The sequence below is a fragment of the Salvelinus fontinalis genome, chromosome 21 (assembly GCF_029448725.1).
Source record: "Salvelinus fontinalis isolate EN_2023a chromosome 21, ASM2944872v1, whole genome shotgun sequence".
Lineage (NCBI taxonomy): Eukaryota > Metazoa > Chordata > Actinopteri > Salmoniformes > Salmonidae > Salvelinus > Salvelinus fontinalis.
Window position 1 is genome coordinate 19042407 of NC_074685.1, and position 21609 is coordinate 19064015.

General features: G+C 45.4%; 1 protein-coding gene across 1 annotated transcript in view; it reads right to left on the bottom strand.

The window, feature by feature from the left end:
- Nucleotides 1–2652: 2652 nt before the first annotated feature.
- LOC129818378 (matrix metalloproteinase-17-like) overlaps nucleotides 2653–21609 on the bottom strand; it is a 107081-nt gene continuing 88124 nt past the window's right edge. The window contains exons 6-10 of the mRNA XM_055874207.1: nucleotides 16865–16967; nucleotides 15166–15248; nucleotides 12023–12175; nucleotides 7843–8100; nucleotides 2653–4318 (exon numbers count right to left, since the gene is read on the bottom strand). Of these exons, the coding sequence (XP_055730182.1) occupies nucleotides 3990–4318; nucleotides 7843–8100; nucleotides 12023–12175; nucleotides 15166–15248; nucleotides 16865–16967 (926 nt within the window). The 3' untranslated portion in view covers nucleotides 2653–3989. The remainder of the gene's footprint in view (nucleotides 4319–7842; nucleotides 8101–12022; nucleotides 12176–15165; nucleotides 15249–16864; nucleotides 16968–21609) is intronic.

Genomic DNA, 21609 nt, shown 5'->3' on the forward strand with positions numbered 1-21609 from the left:
AGGTGAGTTTTAAAAGTACTATAGGACTACTGTTTTGATGTGTGTTTGATGTGATTTTTGATTGCATTTGCATTGATGTCAGAGTGGTTAGAGGGACAATAGAGCCCCGAGTACCAGGCCATTAGGACCTGATGGAAGTTGGCAAGTTGGGTACTACCACAGCATGTATGTACAGAGTGCATAAAAGGAGATTACAGTGACTCAATGGTCACATGGAATTTTACCGCGGTCATGACTCATGATTGCTGGTAATATGGTCACCGCAACAGCCCTATTCCTTCCTCCTCTGTGGATCCTTTATTTTGAAGTGGCGTTGTGCTGCTTATGTTGCCCATGAAATGAGTCAGACCCACTGCAACGTGCCCATCTCCCTACCTGGGCCTGTGGGCACTCATTAGTACCAGTGTGGCATGGAGGGAAAAGCAGAACTGCTCTAAGCAGAAATGGATTAAGTGGCTTTTTTAAAACTAAATTTAACTACAAGACAGCATAAATCCAGACCCTGGAGTGCAATAAACACACACCACACCCACTGCTGCTTTTCTCTGGCTGCTCATTTCTTAACGTCTTAAACGTAACTTAATGCCATCGAAAATGTAATTACGTAATCCCCAAAAGTAATTCTTTATCATGAGAGGACCATAAACAATAAATAGTAATACATACTCCAAGAAATGAAAAAATCTCAGCCTTTGGGGTCGTAATAGATATAAATTGCTGAGGTTTAGTCAGTTTTGAGGACACAAGCTCATAGTTAGTACAAATATGATACAAACATGAGAATATTAAATATTTTATATGATGTTTTTCCTATTCAACAAACCTGTATGAATCAGGCTTGAAATTCTTTCTTTCTAAATATAGTATAATCAATTTATAAAACGACTAACTATAAGATTTTACCTTCCTAAATGTAAAATACATATTTGTACATTTGTACAAGCCTACATCAAACACAGCCCTTATTTAAAGTGTTTCTAAAATAGTGGAAAAACGATTGGAACCATTTCCCTGTTTGACGCTAGGTTTTATGGGTATTATGACACCTCCACTGTGGGACTCTATTGTCATGCCATTCATCCGTCACCATCACCTTATGTTTCAGCATGTTAATACCGTCCCCACGTCGCAAGGATCTATACACAATTACTGGAAGCTGAAAATGTTCCAGTTCTTCCATGGCCTGCATACTCACCAGACATGTCACACATTGAGCATTTTTGGGATGCTCTGGATCAACGTGCATGACAGCGTGTTCCAGTTCCCGCCAATATCCAGTAACTTCGCATAGCCATTGAAGAGGAGTGGGACAACATTCCACAGGCCACAATCAACAGCCTGATCAACTCTATGCGAAGGAGATGTGTCATGCTACACAAGGCAAATGGTGGTCACACCAGATACTGACTGGTTTTCTGATACCTTTTTTTTTTGCGTATCTGTGACCAACAGATACATATCTTTATTCCCAGTCATGTGAAATCTGTAGATTTAGAGCCTATTGAATTTTTATAAATAGATTTTCTTATATGAACTGTAACTAAGTAAAATCTTTGAAATTGTAAATTGTTGCATGTTGCGTTTATATTTTTGTTCAGGTGATATATTTAGTGTTTGAGCAAATTTGCATATTTTCTAAATGTCTCTCTTGAGCAAAACGTCTGCCTCCATCGCTGTGAATGCCTCACAAAGCTCTAGCGTGCTAGGAACTTGCCTTTCATCTCATATTAATATTGTCAGTCTAGGACAAACAGAAAGTGTTTTTTGTTTAAAATCTATGATTTATTTTAGATTACTGGTTGTAAATCGATCTCTGAATGTGCTACAGTGACGAAACCACTTTCTCCTTTTGCGTTATGACGTAAGGATTCCAGGCATATCTGTTAGCGGCTGTAACATAGGGTTCAACCAGGAGTTGATGGACAGTTGGAAGAGCAAATTAAATGGTAGGAAGGAAATCCCAGCTTCAAGTGGTGTCAGATTTGACATCCTGCGTCACACAGGCAGAAGAGACATACTCCTGTGTCCCTGAGAATTAAGGCTACCGCTCAATGCAAGCCATTTCAATCTAAAGTATGATGTCCACATAACGATTTATAAGCAAAAATGTTGGTTGGAACCGGTACCAGAACCACGCAGGGCCCCAAAACAGGGGACTTTACATCTAACAGGTTTTAATGCTGAAAAATCTGGCTACCAAGACAACTGTTTGTTTCAATCCTCACGGCATGCATTGTTTGTGTGCGTGTCTGCTTCCTGAGTGTCTGCCTCACATTTCTTTATCCTTGAGTCAATAATATCTGGAGTTTTATGGTCTCTATTTACTAAGTCAACATTGTTCAGTCTTCCTCTCAAAAGTCACTGATTCCTATGACAAAACATACATACGTATAATATATTATGTATACACATAATCCTGAATAAACAGATCTGAAACAAGGAATCCATGTAGAAGAAGATGTCTTATTACCAGGAGGAGAGCACATCTTGATTAGCATGGTTTTGGAGTGAGGAAACAATAACCTGCCTGTACATGGGAAACATGGCTCCCAACAACTCAAACCAGAAAGTAACTGCCAGCCTGTGACTGCAGCTGTCGCGTGTCCTGGGCTCCCTATGACACAAAATCATTACACAACCCAGCACACACTCTCTCTCTTACCCCCTCTTTATTTTCCTACAAAAATATTTCACCTTAGAAAAGACGGCTTAAAATTTACATGTTTTTTTAAGGCAACTGCCATTGAACTTTTCAGCTCAAATATATCTGTATATATATATACATATATATTTTCAAATATATACAGATATATTTGAGCTGAAAAGTTCAATTTATATTCAATATATATATATATAGACTGTAAGTAAATATATCTTAGCAATATTAATAAATCCAGTTGTGTAGTGAGTGGGTGCACTCCTCTCAGCAGGCAGGTCTCTGGTGGATATCCATGTCCTGCCACTGCCCTGTACCCAGGCATCCCCTCTATCCTTACAGAAAGTTCATGTTAGGAGAGATGTCCACTGGAGAAGGAGAACGGTGTCCCAGGGTGACTGTTGGTTATTATTGACCGCTGATTGCTGTGGTGACCACTGACCTGACCACAGACCAGACAAGACCAAGGCATTATGAAAACCACATCATGCACATCCCCGAGTAGGGCTCAACCACAATCCCTCTGTGTTTATTACAAAAATACGTCCTAATAATCAATACTAACAGGTTACCCTCTCTGATAACGGCAGGAGGTGCTACTGTTACTGAGCTGAGAAAAGAAAAAAAAGATACAGGTGCAAAGGTCACAAAAGGGCACGTGAGTGCAGTCAAGGAAGGACAGTCAGTGTCATTACAGGAAGTAGTGTTCATTCCATCCAGATAGTCCTGACATTAAAAACTCAGTATGAGAGCAAGCTGTCCAATGAGAGCGTAGTGTCCATCCGGCCAGACCAGACATAACCATTTGAGCGAGTGAGCAGAGACGGAACATTATTTCCCAGCTAGCTCAGTCCATAGAAACCGCACATGGAGTGGTCTGTGTATGTGCGAGGGTTCTTAAAGCACTTATAGTGATTGCAGGAACAAGGGGACAGGGCGTGCGGCATCCCAGAGTACCACTCTCTTGCTAGACTGCTTAGTCACAGAGGAACTATTTTGCTGTGAACTTATCATAACTATAATCAAATTGACAAACTATTTTCATTTGTCTTGTTATCACATTTCTAATTCAATCCAATATCATAATTTTAACATAAATAGTTTAAAAGCATGTTGATCCATTGAATATAATAAATAACAAAACACAAAAAAACAAATTAACAACGAGGATTCCAATTCAGATAATGATAACAATAAGAGCTAATTCCTCCAGTCATCGTTTTGTCGGACGGTGAAGCTGGTCTGACAGTACCCCTGAAGCCACTTCCCCACTCTCATCAGATTGGCTGCTGTACTTCATGTCACAGAGTGAGGCTGCTCACCTCTACTTACATCATAGAGGGACGTAGGATTTTACCACTGAGAGAGTCATAAGAGGGGTGAGCAGCCAGAGGGGGGACGGTGAGGGCCGGGCTCCCAGGGGTAAAGCAGAGTCAGAAGTGCAGGAGCATACCTCGTAGCCATTTTCGGCATGGTCGGCGTGGTGCTGCCCATGTAGCCGCGTGTTAGCTGTGTTATTGGCCTCTGTGGCTGGGGAGTCCGACTGCATCTCTGTGCACACCAGCCAGTCCTTTCCTATGGGCCGTGGGTACCCAGCCTCCACCTCCATATCACTGCCAACCACGCGCCAGTACTCCTTCCCCTTGAAGAAGTATGAGGAATCTGAAGGAGAGGAAGAAGACAGAGGCTGCATGAGGACTACAAGGGGACTGTGATGATGATTGCTATTGCTATGGTAATACATCAATGTCGCTTGATTCTGTCGCACTGTTTTCCTACCAGGCTGCTCTCTCTATCCACCAGTTCGTTTTTTACACAAAATAAACTCTCCCTCTCTCGCATGTCATTTTTTTCCTCCCTTATCTCTGTCTTTCTCCCTCTCTCCATCCCTTCCTGTCTATCTGTCTCCTCCTTCCCAGCCGCTATCTCTCCCTCTCTCTCCCTCCCTCCCTAGCTCTCATCCTCCCTAGCACTATCTCTCCCTCTCTCCATCCCTGTCGCCACAGCTCTCTCTCTTCCTGAGGTGATGGAATAGGCCTGGAGAGAGAGCTCTCTGATGTGCTTCCAGTTCCCAGGCCCACAGGTCTGTGTGTGTGAGTGTGTGCTTCCACTCTGGTAGCTCAGGCTGTATGGGGACTCTTGCTTTTATACTTGGCTTGTGCTTACACACACACATCAATCAGCTCTGAGCAGGACCTCTGGAGCTGGAAGTGGTAAAGAGCCCGGACCCTGAATGAGGGTAGCGCTCATGTGAAGACTGGGCTCGTGCCATGTTTGTGTGTAATGCCTTTGTGTGTTACTGAAGAATTGATAAGCTATTTGATATGCGTGTGCTACGAAGCTACAGTGAAGGCTTGACTGTTTGTTTGTGTGTGTGTGGGCTTGAGTTTGTGTGAGACAGATGGAGAGGTGAGTATAATGCATGTGTGCTTTGGTGTGATATGATTTATGTAAATATTTCCCAATGTTTAAGGTGTTGAGTGTACTTTAATTGCAGTTAGATTGGCCCTCCATGATTAAGGGTCTTACTCTGAGATAGGCATGAATATGGAGCTCACTGCTGAGAATGCTGTGCATGAGCTGAGACATGATGCCCTAGCACCATCCTGCTCTCTCGCACGCACGCACGCACGCACGCACGCACGCACGCACACACACACACACACACACACACACACACACACACACACACACACACACACACACACACACACACACACACACACACACACACACACACACTCACAAACATATCCCAGCTGCAGACGCTTGCTGCCATGACGACCCAACAATGAAAATACAGACTCAGCTCAGCTACTTTCGCTCTCCTTCCTGGACCAGCCAGCCCCATTCACCCAAACACTATGGTTTTCCCAAATGACACCCTATTTTGCACTACTTCTGACCAGAGTAGAGCCCTATGGGCCCTGGTCTTTTGTAGCTCAGTTGGTAGAGCATGGCATTTGCAATGCCGGGATAATAGGTTCAAATCCACCCATACATAAAATGTATGCACACATGACTGTAAGTCGCTCTGGATAAAAGCTGTCTGCTAAAGAGCATTTATTATTATTATATTATAAGCAGGAGGGAGTGGAGAGAAAAAGTATCCAGTGTGGGCTAGTCTAGTGGATGTGGAACTAAACCTCCTGTCAGTACCCTAAGGGCAAGCATTAATAAAATACAGTGAGGTACTCCATTATTTGTGCGTTCTTTTTGACAAATGCTTGTTATTTTTGTGTTAGTGCAGTGTACTGTATGTGTAAGTATTTAGCTTGTATTGTGTGAGTGTTTAGAAGTGAGTGTCGTGTGTATATGGAGTGTGTATGTGAGAGTATATGTGTATGATTAGCTTGATGATGTGTGTGTGTGTGTCACAGGAGGTTGGTGGCACCTTTATTGGGGAGGATGGGCTCGTGGTAAAGATTGGAGTGGAATTAATGGAAGGGTATCAAATAGATCAAACGCATGATTTCCATGTGTTTGATGCCATTCTATTTGCTCCGTTCTAGACATTATTATGAGCCGTCCTCCCCTCAGCAGCCTCCACTGGTGTGTTTCAAGTTTTATTAGTCATACGGGATTTGTATGGTATACATCATCCAATGAAATGCTTACTTGTAGGTTCCTTGTCGACAATAATAAATAATAAAAGATAATAATAGAAAAGTAGTAGAATAGAATACATTTTTTATCATAAGTATAGTACAGGAAGGCACAATGTATAGTCCAATATTTACACATATATTGGGGAAGGAGGGGATGGGGGGGCAGTGTAAAAACTGAGCACTAAAATAAGTCTGGTAGAAGCAGCTGTGACGTGTGTAGCATGAATGTAAAATCAGCGACCAATTTATTAGGTACAATTTATTCGGCACCCTGTTCACGAAAATGGATCGCTCTTGCGGACAGTGATTCACGTGGCCGCGGCTTGCTATATAAAGCAGTCAGACAGGCAGAGGCATTCAGTTACTGTTCGATTGAACGTTAGAATGGGCAAAACGAATGACCTAAACGTCTTTGAGCATGGTATGATCGTCAGTGCCAGGCGTGCCGGAGCCAGTATCTCAGAAACGTCTGCCCTCCTGGGATTTTTACGCACAACAGTGTCTAGAGTTTACCAAGAATGGTGTGAGAAACAAAAAACATCCATTCAGCTGAAGTCCTGTGGCCGAAAACTACTCGTTGATGAGAGAGGTTAAAGGAGAATGGCAAGAATCGTGCAAGTGAAAAGGCGGGACACAAACAGACAAATAAACGGTGCAGTACAACAGTGGTGTGCAGAACGGCATCTCTGAACGCACAACTCGTTGATCCTTGTCATGGATGGGCTATTACAGAAGACGATCACAACAGGTTCCACTCCTATCAGCTAAAAACAAGAAGAAGCGGCTTCAGTAGGCAAGCGATCACCAACAATGTACAATTGAGGAGGGGAAAGTATTGCCTAGAACATGACAGCGAGTTCAGTTTACTTGAGTGGCCTGCGCAGTCCTCAGACCTCAACCCAATAGAGCATTTTTTGGGATGAGAGAACAGGCTGTTCGCAGCATGAATGTACTGCCGTCCAATCTGCAGAAACTGAGTGATACCATCGCTTCAGCATGGACCAACATCCTTGTGGAAATTTTCAGTAGAATACCTCAAAGAATTCAGGCTGGTCTGAAGGCAAAGGGCGGTCCCACCCAGTCCTAGATGGGTGTACCTAATAAACTGAGAAGTGAGTGTATATGTCTGTCTGCATGAGTGAGTGTATGTGTGCTAAGGTGCGGAGAATCAGTGCAGGTGGTTAGTCCAGTTCAAGTGACTGCCCGACGGTAAGGGAGTGAACAGCTCATGACTGGGGTGTGTGGGTCCTTGATAATGCGGAGTCCTTTCCACACCGTTCCGATGGCGGGAGCACGTTCCCAGTTTAGTACTGGGCCGTCTTCACCACCCGCTGGAGTGCCTTGCGGTCGTGGACGGAGCAATTCCTGTGCCAGGCCGCAATGCAACCAGTCAGGACGCGCTCGATGGTACAGCGGTAGTATTTGGAGAGGACCCAGGGCCGAATTTCTTCAGCCGCCTTAGGAAGTAGAGACGCTGTTGCGCCCTCTTGACAAGAGTGGTGGTGTTGTTGGTGCATGTCAAGTCCTCTGTGATGTGGACGCAGAGGAACTGTGTGTGTGCATTTGTCTAATACTCACCATCCGACCATCGCATGGCGTCGTCTAGTTGGGGAGGGACCCCCTTCCACAGTGTGCTGTCTTTGGGGTAGCCCAGATCCATACGCCGTAGATGGTCGTCATAGCGCCAGTAGTGGTTGTCCTTGAAGAAGTAGGTCTTGTCGTTGTGGAGCCACACGAAGGCTGCGTCCACGCCCTCCATGGGCAGGCCGAAGTCACTGATTGGCCGAGGATAACCCTCCTCCACGTTGTTGTCCTTGAATATCCAATACTTTAGTCCTGAGGAGGCGGGACAAAGGAACGTCAATCAAAGAGAGATAACTGGATAAGTTGTTTACATTTTTTCCCCAATCACTTTGGTGCAATTTTCAGAAGTACGTGGTACATTTTCCCAACTCTAATCACAAAAATCTAAACAGGTCATCAAAATGGCTCATGTTTCAAACTCGAAGCACATTTTCAATAGACTGAATACAATAAATACATTCGCAAAGTCACTTGTTCACTGCACCAAATCACTCTTTCTAAGTACATGTATCTGCTTTTCAAAATTCTATATTTACCTTACTTTTGATATGATTTTCTTGTCATTTGTTAACAATACAATAAACTATCACTTACAGTAATTAAACTGCTCAAAACTGATAACTACTGAACCAAAATGTTGTATTGCCTAGTTAACGTATAGTTTGATTCTGCTGAACACTATAAAATTATATATTTTCACCTCATAAATGTATCAATTTGACATTAATTTGTGTTGGAAGGTAAAACCATTCTTCTCCATCAGCCAGGGTGCTTCAGTAGGACAAAGTGGAAATAGCCACCATGTGCTACCATTTGGAATTATAGTGTAGTATACAATGCACTGATTTACCTGGGTTGTAGAAGGCCCTAAAAATTGTCAACGACTCCAGTCACACTAGTCATAGACTGTTCTCTCTGCTACCACACGGCAAGCAGTACCGGAGCACCAAGTCTAGGTCCAAAAGGCTTCTTAACAGCTTCTACCCCCAAGCCATAAGACTCCTGAACATCTAATCAAATGGCCACCCAGACTATTTGCATTGCCCCCCCAGCCCCTCTTTTACACCGCTGCTACTCTCTGTTATCATCTATCCATAGTCACTTTAATAACTCTACCTACATGTACATATTACCTCAACTAACCGGTGCCCCCGCACATTGACTCTGTACCGGTACCCCCCTGTACATAGTCTCGCTATTGTTATTTTCCTGCTACTCTTTAATTACTTGTTATTTTTATTTCTTCTTATTATCCTTATTTTTTTAAACTGCATTGTTGGTTAGCGGCTCGTAAGTAAGCATTTCACTGTAAGGTGTACGCACACCTGTTGTATTCGGCGCATGTGACTAATACAATTTGATTTGATTTGCATATATTCCACTCATTATCTGAATTTCATTGTTGCACTGTAAGCTGATGAATTTCAAGCAGAGAGACAGGCGATTCTGTATCAGTTGACAAGTCACATAAAAAAGGTGATCTTAACAATGTTGCATGGGGAAGAAATGGCCTACAACACTGACTATGTTTTTACAATAGCCAACTGCTTTACAATACTGGGGGTATTGTAAAGCATGTCATGGATTTTCCTATGTATGTATTGCATAAGAATAATGAAACTGTAAAAGTAGCCTTGGCTTGTACGAGCCGCCACTCATCGGAGCAGAAGCCTATCTCCTGTTTCTGTTGGGCGAGGCTGTTTGATGTACAAGTACACCCCCTGGACAGGAAACTAGTCCATCACAGGGCCTGACATTTCTCCACATGTTCACAACCTGCCATTGGATACAAATTATTTAAAAAATTGTTTATGTCAAGTTATAGCCAAATTCTGTATGGAAATCTACTATTCAGTTTTGAAATTTGTATCTTGTATTTTTAGCTATTGGATTTAATGGTAGTTAAAATGTCTAAATGGTGAGCTTAACATTATCTTATGTATTGGTGACTAAACAAAATGTTCTCATGGTATTTACCAGAAAACACTTGCATGAATGACTGCGGGGTGAAAGATGTGTGAAACCCCAATGAATGCCCAATCAAAGGTTCTGAATAGAAGATAGGGGGCATTCACCACATACTTGTGAAAATAGCACCAAACCGAAGAAAAAAACAACTCATTTGATAACTCAGCTAAATAAAAGTGATTAAATGCGTTTTGTGGGTCCTGGGTGGGGCAGATCTGACGTGATAGGGAGCCCCATAGAACGGCGCGCAATTGGCCATCCGGGATAGGGGAGGGTTTGACGGTGGTGCTTTCCTTGGCTCATCATGCTCTAGCAACTCCTTGTAGTTATTTGTATTTGTATTTATTATGGAACCCCATTAACTGCTGACTCTTCCTGGAGTCTGACAAAATTAAGGCAGTTATACAATTTTAAAAACATTACAATGCATTTATAACAGATTTCTGCTCTCAGGCACCTACTCCACTACCACATAAAATCCATGTGTACGTGTGTATAGTGCATCGGTTATCATGTGTGTGTATGCATGTCTCTGTGCCTATGTTTGTGTTGCTTCACAGTCCCTGCTGTTCCATAAGGTGTATTTGTATCTGTTTTTTAAATCTGATTCTACTGCTTTTATCAGTTACCTGATGTAGAATAGAGTTCCATGTTGTCATAGCTCTATGTAGTACTGTGCGTCTCCCATAGTCTGCGCCTCCCATAGTATGCATGGGTGTCTGAGCTGTGTGCTAGTCGTTTAAACAGACAACTCTGTTTTTTCAACATGTCAACACCTCTCACAAATACAAGTATTGATGAAGTCAATCTCTCCTCCACTTTGAGCCAGGAGAGATTGACATGCATATTACTAATGTTCACTCTCTGTGTACATCCAAGGGCCAGCCGTGCTGCCCTGTTCTGAGCCAATTGCAATTTTCCTAAGTCCCTCTTAGTAGCACCTGACCACACGACTGAACAGTAGATCAGGTGCTACAAAGCTAGGGCCTGTAGGACCTACCTTGTTCATAGTGCTGTTAAGAAGGTAGAGCAGAGCTTTATTATGGACAGACTTCTCTCCCTTTTAGCTACTGTTGTATCAATATGTTTTGACCATGACAGTTTATAATCCAGGCTTACTCCAAGCAGTTTAGTCACCTCAACATGCTCAATTTCCACATTATTTATTACAATATTTAATTGAGGTTTATGGTTTAGTGAATGATTTGTTCCAATTACAATGCTTTTAGTTTTTTAAATATGTAGGACTAATTATGCCTTGACACCCATTCTGAAACTAACTGCAGCTCTTTGTGTTGCAGTCATTTCAGTTGCTGTAGTAGCTGACGTGTATAGTGTTGAGTCATCTGCATACATAGACACACTGGCTTTACTCAAAGATTGAAAAAAGTAAGTGGCCTAGATAGCTGCCCTGGGGAATTCCTGATTCTACCTGGATTCTGTTGGAGAGGCTGGATTATGTTGTGTCTGGGCCGGGCGTCTGTAAACTGACTCCGGTCATCAGTCGAAAGGTGTTTCCTCCGACACATTGGTGCGGCTGACATCCGGGTTAGAGAGCAATGTGATAAGAAATAGGTGGCCAGGTGAGTCATGTTTCAGAAAACACCTTTGCCTCTCCCGAGCCTATTGAGGAATTACAGAGATGAGCCAAGGAACCAAATTCAGGGAGAAAACGGGGTAAAAAAATAGGCTTGTGACCATACCACCCTGAACACACCTGTTCAGGGTCAGACCTGGTTAGTACTGGGACAGGAGACCGCCTGGAAATACCAGGTGCCGTAAACTCAAAAAATAAATAAAAAATACATGTGTTTTGTGATGAAAATATTCAATTGACCTTGAAATACAGACAGAGAAAGAAACATTTTTACTACGAGGTGTAAGAGAGATGTCCTTGTTTTTGTGATTTTGTAAGGTTGATTGCATTTTTAAGCCCTCTATCATCCATAAAACCGTTATCAAAGTTCAAAGCCCATAATGACACATCACTTGATGGACCTCTTTTCATGTGTTTCTCAGAACACCTTCACATTTACTTGAACAGCCTTGACACTTCAGAATAATAGTCATAACAGTCTCCTCGAACAAATCAAAAACCTTCAAATTACATCACAACACTCCCTTTCATAGTTGATGTAACATAGTTGGTATATGGTTGACCTCCTTGCCACCACCACAACCATGGTTGGGTTTCTGGGTTGGGTACCTTTAAAGAAGACTATCTTATGGTCCCCAGGTCTCTCGTAGACAGCATCCACACTGTCTAGGTTGGTAGGCAGGCCTCTCCAGAACCTGTGGATCTGAGCCGGACGCAGAGACACCAGGTGCTTCTCCCGCGTCAGACGCCAGAAATACTTCCCTAGGTGGAGGAAGAGAGAGAAAGTAGGAAGAACATAAATGTAGGGAGAAAAAATAGGTAAAGGAGGACGGGTACAAAGTCATTCAAATCAAATCAAATTTTATTTGTCACATGCGCCAATTACAACAGGTGTAGACCTTACCCGTGAAATGCTTACTTACAAGCCCTTAACCAACAATGCAGTTTTAAGAAAAGTGATTTACTGGGCCGTACTCACTACCCTCTGTAGCGCCTTACGGTCAGATGCTGAGCAGTTGCCATACCATGTGGTGATGCAACCAGTCAGGATGCTCTCGATGGAGTAGCTGTAAAACTTTTTGAGGACCTGGGGACCCATGCAAAATATTTTCAGGCGATGTCGTGCCCTCTTCACGACTGTCTTGGTGTGTTTGGACCATGATAGTTTGTTGGCGATGTAGACACTAAGGAACTTGAAACTCTCAACCCTCTACACTACAGCCCCGTCGATGTGAATGGCGGGGTGTTCGGCCCTCCTTTTCCTGTAGTGCACGATCAGCTCCTTTGTCTTGCTCACATTGAGGGAGAGCTTGTTGTCCTGGCACCACACTGCCATGTCTCTGACCTCCTCCCTGTAGGCTATCTCATTGTTGTCGGTGATCAGGCCAACCACCGTTGTGTCGTCAGCAAACTTAATGGTGGTGTTGGAGTCGTGCTTGACCATGCAGTCATGGGTGAACAGGGAGTACAGGAGGGGACTAAGTACACACCCCTGAGGGGCCCCCGTGTTGAGGATCAGTGTGGCAGATGTGTTGTTGCCTACCCTCACCAACTGGGGGCGGCCAGTCAGGAAGTCCAGGATCCAGATGCAGATGGAGGTGTTTAGTTCCAGGGTCCTTAGCTTAGTGATGAGCTTTGAGGGCACTATGGTGCTGAACACTGAGTTGTAGTCAATGAACAGCATTCTCACATAGGTGTTCCTTTTGTCCAGGTGGGAAAGGGTAGTGTGATTGAGATTGCGTCATCTGTGGATCTGTTGCGGCGGTATGCGAATTGGAGTGGGTCTAGGGTTTCTGGGAGGATGGTGTTGATGTGAGCCATGACCAGCCTTTCAAAGCACTTCATGGCTACTGACGTGCGTGTCACGGGCGGTAATCATTTAGGCAGGTTACCTTCACTTTTTTGGGCACAGGGACTATGGTGATCTGCTTGAAACGTAGGTATTACAGACTAGTCAGGGAGAGGTTGAAAATGTCAGTGAAGACACTTGCCACTTGGTCCGCTCATGCTCTAAGTACATGTCCTGGTAATCCATCTGGCCCTGTGGCCTGATTAAGTGTTTGTGTAGGTGTTTGTGTGAATGTGGGTACACACTTGTGTATGTGTGGGAGTGTACAGTATGTGTGTACACTAGTGAAAAGTGTGTGTTTGTATACATCCTGTGTGTCAATGTTTATTTGTGAGTGTGCTGGTTTACGCTGTTGTCCATATTCAAATGGTCCACAGGACAAACATGTGTGGATGCCGCAGAGGATATTGTCCCCGGTTAGGCACTCAACTGGCTGAACAAACCAAGCGAACACAGAGAGGCAGATTCAGCCTGGCTTCCAGTATCTGTGTTGGACAACTTTAGTCTAAGTTTGTCTGAGTTGGGTCACAGCCTCTGTATTATTTAAGTGATAATGCCAGAGGAGCCAGTGTTTGGAGGATCTATTGGCACGGGTGTTGTTAGGCCCAAGACAAGGTCGAGGGCCGGCATACCGTGCCAATATATCCTCCAAACACCGGTTTCAATGTCATTATCACTTTTATACAACGTGTTACCAACATATTCAAATAGTGATATTTTGATAAATGTATTCATACTTTCATCCTTCCACAAGATATAGTCCCGACACAAATCTAGGGTTGCTACCCAAGCCAGCTGGTCATTCATTGTATAGGTTCGGTTGCCAGAGCAACGACCCAGTCGTTCAGTCTTTTTGTTCTGTATCTATGGACGCGACCCAGTCGTTTGTTCTAAATGTTTCATTGCCATACTGCCTGACAACGTTCTTATCCCTTGCTTGCTAGCTAGCCAACTACAGCTGACTTACAGTCACGTCAAACAGCAAAGTAGCTACATTTGCGTTTGTTTAAGCTGTTGTCTAGTGACATTTATTTGGATACATCCATAACAATGAGCTAATGAGGCACGATTTCACCTGGCATAGAAAATGTGTTCTCTCGTCAGAACACTGTTGTTCAGGGAAGCTAGCCAACAACACAGCTGACACAATCACTTCAAACTGAAGCTGGAAAGACTGCAAAATAGCTTCACTTCGTTTCGTTTTACCTTTTTTCTATTGATAGTTCTTTGTATATATCCATAAAAATTATGCTGATTCATGATTTCGAATGGCTGAGAAAAGTTGCCTGTCTGTCTCATCCCGACTCCCGACAAGTTCATTACTATGGGACAGCTGGAGATTGAATTTGCATATTGAAACAATGTTGCAAATGTCGGAGACAGATAGCGAGTTTATACAAATTGTTGTTGAAATCTAAATGCTGGTCTGAAAGAAATGTGAGATACTGGAGATCAAGTTCATAAATTGCCTGGCTGCGCAGTCAGATGGGACAGCGTAAATAGGCATTTCAACGTCATAGATTTAGCCGGTGGTAACTTGTGGAATAGACACTGGCTAGATTTCAGTTTTAACCAATCACCATTCAGGATTAGACCCACCCGTTGTATAATACTTTTTAATCTGCAGCTCTACAAGCTATTAACATCGTCCATAACATACAGACCAAATAAAACTTTTTTTATTACCATGGAGATCTCTTGAGGTTAACAGGTGTTAATTAAGAATCTATCTATAGTTTTACAGTCAACATTGGACCATGGGCCCCTCCAGGGTCTGTCTGTCTGTCTGTCCGTTGAGTGTGAAGGTGTGTGTGGAACTCTGAGAGAGATGCTTGGCTGCCTTTTATATTGATCGCAGGCAACGCCACAAACTGTTCTCTCTCCCTCTGGCCCCTCTCTGTACCTTTAAAAAAGAAGGCCTCCCCGCGAATCTGGGCCACTGCATCAAAGTGACTGGTGCACCTGTCAGGGGAATCTCGTGCTGGCCTAAGAGAAGAAGAGAGAGAGAGGGGGGAATTAATTAAGGAAACTCAGACAGAATGTACACCAAACCACTTCTCTATCCCCAGTCACTATGCCAGTCTAAATCAATGTCTTCTCATCTTAAATCATTCTGCGCATGTTTCTGTTTGTGTTTATGTGTGCAGAGCGCTCATGCACACTATGCTTGTGTGTTTATCTACTGAGTGTATGTGTGTGTGTCACTTAAAAAAACAGGCCAAACATCCGGGGAGATGTTATCGTCCTGACGCAGGAGACCGAGGTCCTCACATGCATTATCCCAGTGCTAATGACTGACTTTAAGCGCCTGACGTGTTCGGGCTGCAAATGACGAGGCAATTACCACAACAGGGCTGCTTTTGTGAGACGCTACTCGCCTAGCTCCTTATTAACAAAGATCTCTATTCAGGGAGTATTAACAGAGGAGCTGCGCAGAGAGGACTATATTAGTGACCTTTGTCAGGCTAAATCCATCTTGTCAACACATCATCCTGCAAGATGGAGTGGCCGAGAAATTATAAGGGAAAGCTACAGAGAGGAGTGGGGAAAAATAACAAAAAAGAGGACAAAGTATCCACTTGCTACCAGTCAAGTATGAAAATCTATTATTTTCTTGGGGCTTCTGTTCTGACACTTGCTGTTGAGTGCTGTGTAGTCTGGTGTGTGAACACTGGCGACGTGGTGTGGTATAAACATACACATTTAATACTGAGCACACGGGGAAACAAGGACTGTTATCTCTCTCTGTGGCATTGTGACAATGTCCAAACTCGCTGAACTGCAGGACAGTCTGGAAACAGAGGGAGAGAGAATGGATGTATACGGGTGTGTGTGGATATACACTCAGTGGATCGTTTATTAGGTACACCCATCTAGTACCGGGTCAGACCCTCTTTGCATCCAGAACAGCCTGAATTCTCAGGGGAATGGCTAAACATTTTTTAGCTGAACCCGCTGTGGTCGTCTGCTGCAATAGCCCATCCGTGACAAGAATAGATGAGTTGTGCATTCCGAGATGTTGTTCTGCACACCACTGTTGATCTGTGTAGTTATTTTCCTGCTTGTGGCCCGTCTGTTAGCTTGCACGATTCTTGTCATTCTCCTTCGACCTGACTGGATGTTGAACTGACTGGACGCTGACTGGATGTTTTTAGCTTGTCACACCATTTTCTGTAAACCCTAGACACTGTCGTGCGTGAAAGCCTAGGAGGCCATCCGTTTCTGAGATACCGGGAACCGGCGCGCCTGGCACTGACAATCATACCATGCTCAAAGTCGCTTAGGTCACTCGTTTTGCCCATTCGAAAGTTCAATCAAACAGTAACTGAATGCCTCGATGATGCTCGTCTGCCTGCTTTATATAGCAAGCCACAGCCACCTGACTCACTGTCTGTAGGAGTGAAACATTTTCGTGAAAGGGGTGAAGTACCTAATAAACTGGCCTCTTAGTGTATGTGAGTGGGTGAGTGTATGTGCGTCAGCAGATGTATTATATGGAGTGTTAAGGTGTATGTGTGTGTGTGTGTGTGTGTGTGTGTGTGTGTGTGTGTGTGTGTGTGTGTGTGTGTGTGTGTGTGTGTGTTTGTGTGGGTGTGACTCACGGGACAGTAGATCTGTTCTCAGGGAGGTCCAGTAGTACAGGTGGGTCAGCGGTCTGGGAGGGGTCATCTGGCTGGGCCGTATGTGACACTGAATCACTCACCCCTGGGAAGGACGAGAGGTCAAGGGTCAATTCAACTGTACTTAGAGACACACAACCCCACATTCACATACACACATTCCAAGCACACAGCCCCACTCTACAGCGGCAGCATGATTCAACATGTTTTCTCCTCCCTTCCTTTCCCTGTCTCTATCTCACCTCTCTCTCTTTCCTTTCCCTGTCTCTATCTCACCTCTCTCTCTTTCCTTTCCCTGTCTCTATCTCACCTCTCTCTCTCTCTTTCCTTTCCCTGTCTCTATCTCACCTCTCTCTCTCTTTCCTTTCCCTGTCTCTATCTCACCTCTCTCTCTCTTTCCTTTCCCTGTCTCTATCTCACCTCCCTCTCTCTTTCCTTTCCCTGTCTCTATCTCACCTCTCTCTCTTTCCTTTCCCTGTCTCTATCTCACCTCTCTCTCTCTTTCCTTTCCCTGTCTCTATCTCACCTCGCTCTCTCTTTCTTTTCCCTGTCTCTATCTCACCTCTCTCTCTCTTTCCTTTCCCTGTCTCTATCTCACCTCTCTCTCTTTCCTTTCCCTGTCTCTATCTCACCTCTCTCTCTCTTTCCTTTCCCTGTCTCTATCTCATCTCTCTCTCTCTTTCCTTTCCCTGTCTCTATCTCACCCCTCTCTCTCTTTCCTTTCCCTGTCTCTATCTCACCTCTCTCTCTTTCCTTTCCCTGTCTCTGTCTCACCCCTCTCTCTCTCTCCTTTCCCTGTCTCTATCTCACCTCTCTCTCTCTCTTTCCTTTCCCTGTCTCTATCTCACCTCTCTCTCTCTTTCCTTTCCCTGTCTCTATCTCACCTCTCTCTCTCTTTCCTTTCCCTGTCTCTATCTCACCTCTCTCTCTTTCCTTTCCCTGTCTCTATCTCACCTCTCTCTCTTTCCTTGACCCTGTCTCTATCTCACCCCTCTCTCTCTTTCCTTTCACTGTCTCTATCTCACCTCTCTCTCTTTCCTTTCCCTGTCTCTATCTCACCTCTCTCTCTCTTTCCTTTCCCTGTCTCTATCTCACCTCTCCCTCTCTTTCCTTTCCCTGTCTCTATCTCACCTCTCTCTCTTTCCTTTCCCTGTCTCTATCTCACCTCTCTCTCTCTTTCCTTTCCCTGTCTCTATCTCACCTCTCTCTCTCTTTCCTTTCCCTGTCTCTATCTCACCCCTCTCTCTCTTTCCTTTCCCTGTCTCTATCTCACCTCTCTCTCTTTCCTTTCCCTGTCTCTATCTCACATCTCTCTCTCTTTCCTTTCCCGTTCCCTGTCTCTATCTCACCTCTCTCTCTCTCTCTTTCCTTTCCCTGTCTCTATCTCACCTCTCTCTCTCTTTCCTTTCCCTGTCTCTATCTCACCCCTCTCTCTCTTTCCTTTCCCTCTCTATCTCACCTCTCTCTCTCTTTCCTTTCCCTGTCTCTATCTCACCTCTCTCTCTCTTTCAGGTCCCTGTCTCTATCTCACCTCTCTCTCTCTTTCCTTTCCCTGTCTCTATCTCACCTCTCTCTCTTTCCTTTCCCTGTCTCTATCTCACCTCCCTCTCTCTTTCCTTTCCCTGTCTCTATCTCACCTCTCTCTCTCTTTCCTTTCCCTGTCTCTATCTCACCTCTCTCTCTCTTTCCTTTCCCTGTCTCTATCTCACCTCGCTCTCTTTCATTTCCCTGTCTCTATCTCACCTCTCTCTCTCTTTCTTTTCCCTGTCTCTATCTCACCTCTCTCTTTCCTTTCCCTGTCTCTATCTCACCTCTCTCTCTCTTTCCTTTCCCTGTCTCTATCTCACCTCTCTCTCTTTCCTTTCCCTGTCTCTATCTCACCTCTCTCTCTTTCCTTTCCCTGTCTCTATCTCACCTCTCTCTCTCTTTCCTTTCCCTGTCTCTATCTCACCTCGCTCTCTCTTTCCTTTCCCTGTCTCTATCTCACCTCTCTCTCTTTCCTTTCCCTGTCTCTATCTCACCTCTCTCTCTCTTTCCTTTCCCTGTCTCTATCTCACCTCTCTCTCCCTCCCTTCCTTTCCCTCTCTATTTCACCTCTCTCTCTCTTCTTTGTCCTACCTCGCCTGTTACCTCTCCAGTCTCTTCCCTTCTCCTCCAGCCACTTATCCCCTCTCACCTATCAGTCTTCCTGTCCTCCCTCCCTCTCTCTCTTCTCATCTCCCCTCACCTATCCGTCTTCGTCTCCTCCCTCTCTCAGTAGCATGGCACACAGTGATAAGCAGGGTCTGTGCCACAGGGATGACCAATTAAAGCATTCTCTCCACTCCCTCCCACATTAACCAGTACGCTAATTAAATCGATTATCACTGCATACAAACTAATCAATTCTGCTTCCTGTGCCGAGGCCTTGGGTTTCCTGCTCTACACCGCCATGTTGCACTAAGGGATGGGCGGACACGTCCCATTAGGAATCATGGATAATTCTAGGAGACATTTGCATTGAGAGGTTTGAGGGGTGGTGGTGGGGCGGTCTGCGCCTGTAGATTAGACAGTTAATGTATACAGTACCTCTAGGATTTTCTGCACAGTGTATGTACATAGAAGGGATGGCAGAATGCCAGTCCATTGATGTATGTCTAGTATAAGTGAGATAGGCGTGTGGAGGGGCGGGTATAAAATAATCATAGAGGAGTAGCTAGGCAAGATGTGTTCTGATTTGTGGAGAGAAGGATAAGGATGACTGAAATAGTTTCAGGTTTAATTGTCACGTGTTCAAGTACAGTGAAATGCCTTTCTTGTAAGCTCTAACTCAGCAATGCAGTAATCAATGTCAATGTAGTACTATAAATAACATAAGGTAATAGGAAAGAAAGGTGGAGAGGTGTCACGTTCCTGACCTGTTTTCTGTTGTTTTGTATGTGTGTGATGGTCAGGGCGTGAGTTTAGGGTGGGCAGTCTATGTTTTCCGTTTCTATGTTGGTTTGGGTTGCCTGGTATGGCTCTTAATTAGAGGCAGGTGTTTTGCGTTTTCCTCTAATTGAGAGTCATATTAAGGTAGGAGGTTCTCACTGTTTGTTTGTGGGTGATTGTCGCTGTGTCTGTGTATTTTGCACCACACGGTACTGTCTCGTCTCGTTCGTTCGGTCGTTCCTGTTTATTGTGTTCCTCGTTTCATGTAAGTTCATAGTTTAGGTCTGTCTAGTTCGTTTTGTTATTTTGTAAATCATTCAAGTGTATTTCGTTTCGTGTTTTTCCGTCTTGTCATTAAAACATTATGTATTCATCACCCGCTGCGCCTTGGTCAACTCACTCACCGAAAGAGAGCCGTTACAGAATCACCCACCAAACCCAGATCAAGCAGCGGGTTAACGGACAGCAACGACAGCAGCAGTGGGAAAAGGAGGATTGGACATGGGAAGAGATCCTGAACGGTAAAGGACCCTGGGCAGAGCCAGTGGAGTGTCGCATCCCCAAAGCGGAGCTGGAGGCATCGAAAGCGGAGAGGCGACGTTATGAGGAGGCAGCACGGAAGCAAGGCTGGAAGCCCGCAAGTACTACCCTAAAATTTCTTGGGGGGGGGCTAAGAGGTAGTGGGCCGAGGGCAGGTAGGAGACCTGCGCCCACTTCCCAGGCTAACCGTGGAGAGCGGGAGTACGGGCAGACGCCGTGTTACGCAGTAGAGCGCACGGTGTCTCCTGTACGGGTGCATAGCCCAGTGCGGGTTATTCCACCTCCCCGCACTGGTAGGGCTAGATTGGGCATTGAGCCAAATGTCATGAGGCCGGCCCTACATATCTGGCCACCAGTACGTCTCCTTGGGCCGGCTTACATGGCACCAGCCTTACGCATGGTGTCCCCGGTTCGCCAACACAGCCCAGTGCGGGTTATTCCACCTCCCCGCACTGGACGGGCTACGGGGAGCATGCAACCAGGTAAGGTTGGGCAGGCTCAGTGCTCAAGGGAGCCAATACGCCTGCACGGTCCGGTATTTCCGGCGCTACCTCCTCGCCCCAGCCCAGTACCACCAGTGCCTACACCACGCACCAGGCTTCCAGTGCGTTTTAAGAGCCCTGTTCCTCCTCCACGCACTCTCCCTATGGTGCGTGTCTCCAGCCCAGTGCCTCCAGTTCCGGCACCACGCACTAAGCCATCTGTGCGTCTCCAGAGCCCTGTACGCACTGTTCCTTCTCCCCGCACTCGCCCTGAGGTGCGTGCCCTCAGCCCGGTACCTCCAGTTCCGGTACCACGCACCAGGCCTATAGTGCGCTTCGAGAGGTCAGTGTGCCCTGTTCCTGCTCCCCGCACTAGCCTTGAAGTGCGTGCCGTCATCCCGGTACCTCCAGTTCCGGCACCACGCACCAGGCCTACTGTGCGCCTCAGCAGGGCAGAGTCGGCCGTCTGCCCAACGCCTTCTGCACTGCCTGTCTGTCCAGCGCCGTCTGAGCCATCTGTCTGTCCAGCGCCGTCTGAGCCATCTGTCTGTCCAGCGCCGTCTGAGCCATCTATCTGCCCAGCGCCGTCTGAGCCATCTGTCTGCCCAGCGCCGTCTGAGCCATCTGTCTGCCCAGCGCCGTCTGAGCCATCCGTCTGCCCAGCGCCGTCTGAGCCATCCGTCTGCCCAGCGCCTTCTGAGCCATCCGTCTGCCCAGCGCCTTCTGAGCCATCCGTCTGCACAGCGCCTTCTGAGCCATCCGTCTGCCACGAGCCATTAGAGCCGCCCGTCTGTC